The sequence below is a fragment of the Macaca fascicularis genome, chromosome 4, assembly GCF_037993035.2.
Source record: "Macaca fascicularis isolate 582-1 chromosome 4, T2T-MFA8v1.1".
Taxonomy (NCBI): domain Eukaryota; kingdom Metazoa; phylum Chordata; class Mammalia; order Primates; family Cercopithecidae; genus Macaca; species Macaca fascicularis.
This window is the reverse complement of record NC_088378.1, coordinates 128,816,747-128,828,035: the sequence shown is the minus strand read 5'-3', so window position 1 is coordinate 128,828,035 and position 11,289 is coordinate 128,816,747. Positions and strand designations below refer to the sequence as shown.

Genomic DNA, 11,289 nt, shown 5'->3' with positions numbered 1-11,289 from the left:
ATCACTTGAACCTGGGAAGGGAGGTTGCAGTGAGCCAAGATTGTACCATTGCACTCCAGCATGGGTGACAAGAGTGAAATGACGTCTCAAAAAAAAAAGACCAAACTTGATCCATCAAATTGAACATATGTCAAAATTCTGTCACCATACATCAACACAGAGAGTGGAAGTAGAAATGTACACTCTTGGTGAATCCATAAATTTATTATTATTATTAATTAATGGACTATTTTTTAGAGTAGTTTTAGGTTTACAAAAACAATTGAACAGAAAATACAGGGAGTTCCCATTACTCCCCATCTCCCCAACCAGTTTCTCCTATAATTAATATCTTGCATTAATGTGGTACATTTGTTACAATTAATGAACCAATATTGATGCACTATTATTAACTGAAGTCTATAGTTTACATTAAGGTTCAGTCTTTGTGCATATAATTTTATCACTTTTGCCAAATGCATAATGTCATATATTCATCATTACTGTATCATACAGAATAGTTTCACTGCTCTAATAACCTGCTGTGTTCCACCTATTCATTCCTCCTTCCCTCACTCCTCAGCCTGGGCGACCACTGTTTCCATAGTTTTGCCTTATCTAGAATATCATACAGTTGGAATCATACAATATGTAGCCTTTTCAGACTGACTTATTTCCCTTAGCAATATATGTGATTAATGATTCTCTGTATCTTTTCATGGCTTAATAGCTCATTTCTTCTTATCACTGAATAATGTTTCATCACATGGATGTACCACAGTTTATCCATTCACCTATCAAATAATATCCTGGTTGCTTCCAATTTTTGACAATTATGAATAAAACTGCTATAAACATCCATGTGCAGGTTTTTGGTGAAAAGTTTTCCACTCATCTGGGTAAATATCTAGGAGCACAATGGCTAGATTATATAGTAAGACTATGTTTAACTTTGTAAGAAACTGCCAAACAGTCTTGCAAAGTGGCTGTACAATTTTGCATTCCTACCAGCAATTTTTACTCCATGTCCTTGCCAGTATTTGATATTGCCAGTGTTTTGGATTTTAGCCACTGTAATAGTTGTGTCACCGTATCTTGTTTGAATTTGCAGTTCCCTAATGACATTGATCTTGCCATGTGTCATGTGCTTATTTACCATCTACCTATCTTCTTTGGTGAAATGTCTATTCAGCACTTTTGCCTGCTTCTATTTTTTTTGAGTCAGGGTCTATCTATGTTGTCTAGGCTGGTCTCAAACTACTATACTCAAGCAATCCTCCCACCTCAGCCTCCTGAGTAGCTGGGATTACAGGTACCTGCCACAATGCCCAGCATGCTCACTTTTTAATAATGTTGTTTGTTTTCTTTAGAGTGTAAAGTTTCACAGCCCTTTGGAAGGGCAAGTTAGCTATACCTATTATAATTTAAAAAAAAAAAATTTAGAGATGGAGTCTTGCTGTGTTGCCCAGGTTGATCTCAAACTCCTGGGTTCAAGCAATCCTTCTGCCTCAACCTCCCAAACTGCTGGGATTACAGGTGTGAGCCACCTCACCCACCCTAAAATTTAAAATGCATTAAAATTCCCAAAGACCCAATAATCTCACTTCTCAGAACAGCCTGTGCATAAGTATAAGGGCTTTTAAGAACAAACCAAGGCCACGTGCAGTGGCTCATGCCTGTAATCCCAGCACTTTGAGAGGCCAAGGCAAGTGGACCACTTGAGGTCAGGAGTTCAAGACAAGCCTGGCCAACATGGTAAAACCCCATTTCTACTAAAAATACAAAAAAAAAAAAAAAAATAGCTGGGCACGGTGGCAGGCACCTGTAATCCCAACTATACTCCCAGAGGCTGGCTGAGGCATGAGAGCTGCTTGAACCCAGGAGGCAGAGGTTGCAGTGAGCTGAGATCACACCACTGTACTCCAGCCTGGGTGACAGAGCAAGACTCCATCTCAAAAAAAAAAAAAAAGAGAGAGAACAAACCAATCTTGTCATCAAATTCCTGTCCACCTAATACCAAAAAGGGTTTCATGATTAGAATATGAGGCCTATGAGCTCTTGGTGGCAAGTGGGTCAAATCTCTAATCCAGAATCTCTTTTCTTCCCTTATGTGCACTGATTCCCCTACACCAGACTCACCACCCACACACTCCTCTTCAAAGTCTCCAAATCACTATGTAAATCAGAGGAGTATTCTCCACAGGCAGAGGAGCTGTGAGAACTAAGCAATGAGACGTGAGTTTTCCCATCCAACAGTCACCTTGGAAAACAAAGCACTTGTTCCATTGCTCAGCCCAAGTCTGGACTCCAATTGGGAGTGACTTCCAAAGCCAGGTCCTGAGCCATATGGGGAAACATTCTTGTTATACTATTGTCACACAGCATTTTGGGTCAAAAACAATATTACCCAAAGTGATCACTCTTCTAACAGCCAATGTTGGCTTCTAATAGCTTTGGATTATCAAAGGATTTCAACTCTTTATCATCAAGGACATTGAAAAGAATTGCTGCCATATTTGAAGTTGTTTCGTTTTGTTTTGCTTTTTCCAAAAGGGGGTGTTCAGACAACCACAGGACTAATACCTTCTACGGAAAAAAAAATTCGGAAGACGATTGTCCTGCAGTAAATAGGATGTAGATGACTGTGACTGCTATCATAGCCAGCCTCTTAGAAGCACACGTGCAGACAAGAGAAAATCAGAGGGAAGAAGAGAAAGAAAGATTTAATGTAGAAACCAGAAACAAAATTTTAAAATAGCTCTACAAGGATAACCCGATTAGTCAGGCACCTCTTTCTCCTGAAATGACCTTGAGGTTGTAAATACGAGGGCGGCGCTGAGCCCAATAGCAAGTCTGTGGATGCCCCCTGGTGGCCAGAAATAGAATGGTTTCAATGGATGGAAATTTAACGTGCTCGCATCCCCAGCATGTTAAATTACCCAGAAAAGTAACAGAAAAAGAACAGACACATCAGAAATGTCCCTGGCCAAACCTTTCAAGTACGAATCAAGGCAAGCTATGGCGACGAACAAGCAGAGAAAAGTGGACTGCAAAGGAAGCAGTAATTTATCTGTCAGAGAAGGGAGGGCTCCTTCCTGCTTCCGGACCAACGGATATGAGTCTAGATGCGAGACATCTATTATAGAGATAATAGAAGAGATTAGCGGAATTAAGGATGGTTCACTTTTCTTCTTTAGAAGTACCATTAATGCTGATCGCCTTCGCCGCCGCCCGCGTGCTAGCCTTAGCGCCCGGCCAGTCCTAGCCCCCGCCTCCGCCTCGGTCCGCAGAGCTCGCCCCCTCCCCACCCGCAGACAATGTCTGAGTCCAATAACCGCCCTGAGTATGCTTCGTTTTTCGCCGTCATGGGCGCCTCGGCCGCCATGGTCTGCAGCGCCCCGCGCGCTGCCTATGGCACGGTCAAGAGCCGCGCCGGCATCGCGGCCATGCGGCCGGAGCTGATCATGAAGTCCATCGTCCCAGTGGTCATGGCTGGCATCATTGCCATCTATGGCCTGGTGGTGGCAGTCCTCATCGCCAGCTCCCTGAATGACGACATCAGCCTCCACAGGAGCTCCCTCCAGCTAAGCGCCGGCCTGAGGGTGGGCCCGAGCGGCCTGGCAGCCGGCTTTGCCGTCGGTATTGTGCGGAACGCCGGTGTACGAGCCACGGCCCAGCAGCCCCGATTATTCATGGGCATGATCCTGACCCTCATCTTCGCCGAGGTACTCGGCCTCTATGGTCTCATCGTTGCCCTCATCCACTCCACAGAGTAGCCCCTCTCCGAGCCCACCAGCCACAGAATAAGATGTAAAGACCACCCCTCCTCATTCCAAAACGAAGAGCCTGCCGCACGCGCACAGGGCCGCGGCCCCCAGTAGTTGATCTTGTACATTCGCAGTGTCCTAGTGCCCGTTGTCTGTTGCCCCGGCCTTGCCCCCGCCCGCCCCGTGCCGTGGACATCTGGGCCCACTCATCGCCCCTCCAGGCCCCCAGCGCCCCACCCGCTAGAGTGCTCTGTGTATGCAGGTGACTTAGAGTTGTCATTTCTCTTTACTGGATATCTGTTTATGAAGATCTGGCCTGTTCCCGCGTCTGCGGAGAGGCTCTGGTCTCCCAGCTATCTATAACCTTAGCTAGAGTGTGGCCTTGTGGGTTCCTGTTGCTGAGACTTCCAGGATGGAGCCACCCTGGCTGCCAGGCCCTTGGCCCTGCGCACAGCTCTGTCCAATAAAGTTCTCGAATTTGGGGCGGGGGGCGGGGAGAAATAACCATTAATGCTGTTATAATAACGACATTATACCGTTTTTCTTGGCCAGGCATGGTGGCCCGGCACTCCTGTAATCCCAGCACTTTGGGAGGCTGAGGTGGGCAGATCGCATGAGGTCAGGAGTTTGAGACCAGCCTGGCCAACATGGTGAAACCTCGTCTCTACAAAAATTACAAAACTTAGCCTGTGTGGTAGCAGGCTACTCCAGCTACTCGGGAGGCTGAAGCACAAGAATTGCTTGAATCCGGGAGGTGGAGGTTGCAGTGAGCCCTGATCTGGCCACTGCACCCCAACCTGGAAAGAAAGAGAGAGGGGAAGGAAGGAAGGAAAGAAGGAAGGAAGGAAGGAAGGAAGGAAGGAAGGAAGGAAGGAAGGAAGGAAGGAAGGAAGGAAGGAAGGAAGGGAGGGAGGGAGGGAGGGAGGGAGGGAGGGAGGGAGGGGAGAAAGAAAGAGAGGCTGGGCATGATGACTCACACCTGTAATTCCAGCACCTTGGGAGGCAGAGGCGGGCAGATCACTTGAGGTCGGGAGTTCAAGACCATCCTGGCCAATATGGTGAAACCCTGTCTCTACTAAAAATACAAAAAAATTAGCCAGGCATGGTGGCTCACGCCCGTAGTCCCAGCTACTGAGGAGGCTGAGACAGGAGAATCACTTGAACCCGGGAGGTGGAGGTTGCAATGAGCCAAAATCGTGCCACTGCACTCCAGCCTGGGGTAACAGAGCAAGACTCTGTCTCAAAACAAAAAAAGAAAGAGAGAGAAGAGGAAGAAGAAGAAGAAGGAGGAGGAGGAGGAGGAGGAGGAGGCGGCGGCAGCAGCAGCGGGGATGACGGAAGGGAGGGAGGAAGAAAGAAAGAGAAGGAAGGAAGGAAGGAGTGGAGGGAGGGAGGGAGGGAGGAAGGAAGGAAAGAGAAAGAGAAAGAAAAGAAAAGAAAAAAAAGAGAGAAAAGGGGCCACGTGCAGTGACTTACGCCTGTAATCCCAGCACTTTGGGAGGCCAAGATCAGGGAGATCACTTGAGGTCAGACATTTGAGACCATCCTGGGCAACATGGCAAAACCCCATCTCTACAAAAAGTACAAAAATTAAACAGGCATGGTGGCAAATGCCTGTACTTGGGAAGCTGAGGTGGAAGGATCGCTTGAGCCTAGGAGGTGGAGGTTGCAGTTAGCTGAGACTTTGCCACTGCACTCCAGCCTCAGTGACAGAGCGAGACCCTGTCTCAAAATAAAAATAAAAGGAAAGAAAGAGACCAGAGCTTTCCCCAAGCCAGTACTGAGGAAAGGCCATGTGAGGACACCATGAGAAGACCCATCTGCAAGCCAGGGAGAGAGGCCTTGACAGAAACCAACCCTGCTGGCACCTTCCTCTTGGACTTCAGCCTCCAGAACTGTGAGAAAATAAATGCCTGGTGCTCAAGCTGCTCAGTCTATGGTATTCTGTCATAGCAGCCACAGCTAACTAATGCACTCTCCCTCCCACTCAAGAGGTCACCATTAATCTGAACACCTTAGCTTTTTCGTTTTCTTTCTTTTCTTTTCTTTTTTTTTTTTTTTTTTTTTTTTGAGACAGAGTTTGGCTCTTGTTGCCCAGGCAGGAGTGCAATGGTGCAATCTTGGCTCACCACAACCTCCACCTCCCAGGTTCAAGCGATTCTCCTGCCTCAACCTCCCGAGTAGCTGGGACTACAGGTGTCCGCCACCATGCCCAGCTAATTTTTTAGCAGAGACAGGGTTTCACCATGTTGGCCAGGCTGGTCTTGAACACCTGACATCAGATGACCTGCCCGCCTCAGCCTCCCAAAGTGTTGGGATTACAGGCATGAGCCGCTGCACCCAGCCAGCTTTTTCTTTTTCACATAAAAATCATTAAGTGCTTCCCTACAAACAAATTTTTGATGTTTTTGAGATTTACAACAATTGTATGATACTGTGTAGATGGTCTTCAGGGATCTGCTCTATTTTCAGTCAACATGTTTTAAGAGACACACATGTTGCATGTAGCTATAGTTCATTGTCATATATAGAACATACCACATAGTATACATTCTTCTGCCAGGAGATACATAGGTGATTTCTAGAGTTTTACTTTAAAGCATAGAGCTCGTTCAACATTTCTGGCTGGACACAGTGGCTCACAACTGTAATCGTAGCAATTTGGGAGGCCAAGGCAGGATCATTTGAGCCCAGGAGTTGAAGACCAGCCTGGGCAACATAGTGAAACCATGTCTGTACAAAAAATACAAAAATTAGCTGTGCGTGGTGGTATGCACCTGCGGTCCCGGCTACTCATGACTGAGGTATGAGGATCACTTGAGCCTGGGAGATTGAGGCTGCTGTGAGCAGTGATTGAGCCACTGCACTCAAGCCTGAATGACAGAGTGAGACCCCGTCTCAAAACAACAACAACAACCACCACCACCACATTTGTGGATATCTGCCGTTGTGCAGAATTTTCTCTAGGGTATAACCCTAAGGAGTTTGAGACCAGCCTGAGCAACACAGTGAGACCCTGTTTCTATAAAAACAAAATAAAAATAAAGAAATAAAAAATATAAATATAAAAAAGTTGCACTGTAGTGAGAGAACATAACATGTACAATACCAAACCTAGAAAAAAAAAAATCTGAGACTTGCTCTGTGACCTAGTTTGTGGCTAATTGTCCTGTGGTCAATATTCCACAAGTGTTTGGGAAAAAAAGTGTGTCTCATATACCAATTGGGTGCAAAGCTCTTTTTTTTTTTTTTTTTTTTGGAGATAGTCTCACCCTGTCACCCAGGCTACAGTGCAGTGGCATGCTCGGCTCACTACAACCTCTGCCACCCAGGTTCAAGCGATTATCTGCCCAGCCTTCTGAGTAGCTGGGATTACAGGCGCCTGCCATGGTGCCCAGCTAATTTTTGTATTTTTATTGGAGATGGGGTTTCACTATCTTGGCCAGGCTGGTCTCAAACTCCTGACCTCAGGTTATCCGCCTGCTTCGGCCTCCCAAAGCACTGGGATTACAGGCATGAGCCATTGCCCAAGGCCAGTGCTCTTTTTAAAATGTGTCACTGTGTTGTTTGAATGTTTCTTTTTTTTTTTTTTTTTGGAGACAGTCTCACTCTGTTACCCAGGCTACAGTGCAGTGGCATGATCTTGGCTCACTGCAACCTCCACCTCCAGAATTCAAGCAATTCTCCTGCCTCAGCCTCCCAAGTAGCTGGAATTACAGTCATGGACCACCACGCTGGCTAATTTTTATATTTTTAGTAGAGGCTGGGTTTTCCCATGTTGGCTAGGCTGGTCTTGAACTCCTGGCCTCAGGTGATCTGCTGGCCTCGACCTCACAAATGTGCTCAGATTCTAGGTGTGAGCCTCCGTGCCAAACCATAAATGTCATTTTTTTTTATAAGTCAACATTTGTTTAAACGTGCTACATGTTTATCAATGTCCCTGCTCACTATTTTTTCCTGTGTGTCTCCTTCCCGAGGGTTATTTTCCCTTTTTCTGAAGTTTGTCCTTTAGAATGTTTTCAGTATTAGTGTAAAAACTGTTACGGTTTTATGGGCCAGGCGCGGTGGCTCACACCTGTAATCCCAGCACTTTGGGAGGCCGAGGCAGGTGGATCAGGAGGTCAAAAGTTCGAGACCAACCTGGCCAAAGTAGTGAAACCCCGTCTCTATTAAAATACAAAAGTTGGCCAGGCGTGGTGGCTCACGCCTGTAATCCCAGCACTTTGGGAGCCCGAGGCGGGCGGATCACAAGATCAAGAGATCAAGACCATCCTGGCTAACACGGTGAAACCCCGTCTCTACTGAAAATACAAAAAATTAGCCAGGCATGGTGGCAGGTGCCTGTAGTCCCAGCTACTCCAGAGGCTGAGGCAGGAGAATGGCATGAACCCGGGAGGCAGAGCTTGCAGTGAGCCGAGACTGCACCACTGCACTCCAGCCTGGGCAACAGAGCAAGGCTCCGTCTCGAAAAAAAAAACACGCAAAAGTTAGCTGGGCAGCTGGGCATGGTGGCAGGCACCTGTAATCCCAGCTACTCGGGAGGCTGAGGCAGGAGAATCACTTGAACCTGGGAGGCAGAGGTTGTAGTGAGCCGAGATCATGCTGCTGCACTCCAGCCTGGGCGACAGAGTGAGACTCCGTCTCAAAAAAAAAAAAAATGAAAGAAATCTAGGCTCACTACAACCTCTGCCTTTCAGGCTCAAGCAATTCTCCTGCCTCAGCCTCCCGAGTAGCTGGTATTACAGGTGCATGCCACCATACTCAGCTAATTTTTGTGTTTTTAGTAGAGACAGGGTTTCACAGTGTTGTCCAGGCTAGTCTTGAACTCCTGACCTCAAGTGCTCCAACACCTCAGCCTCCCAAGGTGCTGGGATTACAGTGTGAGCCACCACACCTAGCTGAGACCACTATTCCATTGTTTTCCAGTTCTCATTGTCATCATTAAGAAGTCAGGTAGTACGCAGTGGCTCACATCTGTAATCCCAGCACATTGGGAGGCCCAGGGAGGTGGATCACCTGAGGTCAGGAGTGTAAGACCAGCCTGGCCAACATGGTAAAACCCTGTCTCTACTAAAAATACAAAACTTAGCTGGCATGGTGGTACACATCTGTAATGCCAGCTTCTCGGGAGGTTGAGGCAGGAGAATGGCTTGAACCTGGGAGGCAGAGGTTGCAGTGAGCAACCTGCAACCTCTTGTTGCCTGGGCAATAAGAGCAAAAATCCATCTCAAAAAATAAAAGAAAATAATAACAATAAAGAAAGAAAGAAAAAAGTCAGCTGTCAGTCTGATAATCATGTCTCTGTATATAAACTGGCTCTTCATTTGGGCCACAAAATTCTTTGCTATGTGAGGCTGTCTGGTGCATTCTAGTCACTACTTGTCAGTAGTATCCACCACCATTCCCTAATTGTGACGACCAAAAATGTCCCCAGACGTTGCTAAATATCACCAGCAGGGTAAAATCACCATCGATTGAGAATTACAGTTTTTGGGTTTTTTTTTTGAGATGGAGTCTCGCTCTGTCACCCAGGCTAGAGTGCAGTGGTGCGATCTCGGCTTACTGCAAGCTCCGCCTCCCGGGTTCATGCCATTCTCCTGCCTCAGCCTCCTGAGTAGCTGGGACTACAGGGGCCTGCCACCATGCCTGGCTAATTTTTTGTTTTTTTAGTAGAGATGGGGTTTCACCGTGTTAGCCAGGATGGTCTCAATCTCCTAACCTTGTGATCCGCCTGCCTCAGCCTCCCAAAGTGCTGGGATTACAGGCGTGAGCCACCGCGCCCGGCCTAAGACCTCTTCTCTATTTAAAAAAATTAAAAAATAACACAGAAGAAATCTGGGCGCAGTGGCTCACACCTGTAATCCCAGCCCTTTGGGAGGCTGAGGGACGCGGATCTCTTGAGGTCAGGAGTTTGAGACCAGCCTGGCCAACATGGCAAAACCCCATCTCTATTAAAAATAAAAAAATTAAGTCAGGCACAGTGGCTCACGCCTGTAATCCCAGCACTTTGGGAGGCTGAACCGGGCAGATCACCTGAGGTCGAGAATTCGAGACCAGCCTGACCAACATAGAGAAACTCTGTCTCTACTAAAAATACAAAATTAGCTGGGCATGGTGGTGCATGCCTGTAATCCCAGCTACGCGGGAGGCTGAGGCAGGAGAATACCTTGAAGCTGGGACGCAGAGGTTGCAGTGAGCCGAGATCATGCCACTGCACTTCAGCCTGGGTGACAGAGCAAGAGTCCAACTCAAAAAAAAAGAAAAAGAAAAGCTGGTCATAGTGGTGGGTGCCTGTAATCCCAGCTACTCTGGAGTCTGAGGCAGGAGAATCACTTGAACTCAGGAGACAGAGGTTACACTGAGCTGAGATTACACCATTGCACTCCAGCCTGGGTGACGGAGCAAGACCCTGTCCCCTCCGCCCCCATAAAAAAATGAATAAAAAAATAAAAGGCTATTGCAAAGGGTACATATAAAAAGGCACAATAAAAAGGTACATATAAAAAGGCATGGGAGAAGGGGTGTGGAGCTTCCAGGCGCTCCCTGGGTGAGGTACTTTCCAGAAACCTCCACGTGTTCAGCTACCCTGAAGCTCACTGAACCCTGTCTTTTTGGGTTTTCTGTTTTTTGTGGGGTTTTTTTGTTGTTGTTGTTTTTATTTTTGGTTTTGTTTTTTGGTTTGTTTGTTTTTTGAGATGGAGTCTCGCTCTGTCACCCGGGCTGGAGTGCAGTGGCGCGATCTCGGCTTACTGCAGGCTCCGCCCCCCAGGTTCACACCATTCTCCTGCCTCAGCCTCCCGAGTAGCTGGGACTACAGGTGCCTGCCACCTCGCCCCGCTAATTTTTTGTATTTTTAGTAAAGATGGGGTTTCACCATGTTAGCCAGGATGGTCTCGATCTCCTGACCTCGTGATCCGCCCACCTCGGCCTCCCAAAGTGCTGGGATTACAGGCGTGAGCCACTGCACCCAGGCTTTTGTGTTTTTTTTTAAGACATTTTTGTTTCTCCAAATTTGTTATTCATCAAGAGTGACTGAAATAAAAAATATAATTGAGTCCCATCATCATCATCATGGAAATGGCTTTAAGAGAAAACTGAAGCCAGGCGCAGTGGCTCATGCCTGTAATCCCAGCACTTTGGGAGGCCAAGGTGGGCAGATCACGAGGTCAGGAGTTCGAGACCAGCCTGATCAACATTGTGAAACCCTGTCTCTACTAAAAATACAAAAATTAGCCAGGTATGGTGGCGTGCGCCTGTAATCCCAGCTACTCAGAAGGCTGAGGCAGGAGAATCGCTTGAACCTGGAAGGCAGAGGTTGCAGTGAGCCGTGATTATGCCACTGTACTCTAGCCTGGGTGACAGAATGAGACTCTGTCTCAAAAAAAAAAAAAAAGAGAGAGAGAAAACTGGTCAGATGAATATTATTTCTTCCCATTTTCAACCAGTAAACAGTTGCCACTGATAAATTGGCAGCCAGGAGTCTGTCAAGAATGCCCAACATAAGTTATATAACACAACATGCCTGTTCACAGGGGGAAAAATC

At 47.0% G+C, this 11,289-nt stretch overlaps 1 protein-coding gene across 1 annotated transcript; it reads left to right on the top strand.

Moving 5' to 3' along the window:
* Positions 1-2,854: 2,854 nt before the first annotated feature.
* Positions 2,855-4,230, top strand: LOC102138620 (V-type proton ATPase 16 kDa proteolipid subunit c-like). The gene has a single exon (XM_015449400.4). It carries the CDS (start codon positions 3,297-3,299, stop codon positions 3,753-3,755), a length of 459 nt encoding a protein of 152 aa, XP_015304886.3. The 5' UTR covers positions 2,855-3,296; the 3' UTR covers positions 3,756-4,230.
* Positions 4,231-11,289: the final 7,059 nt, after the last annotated feature.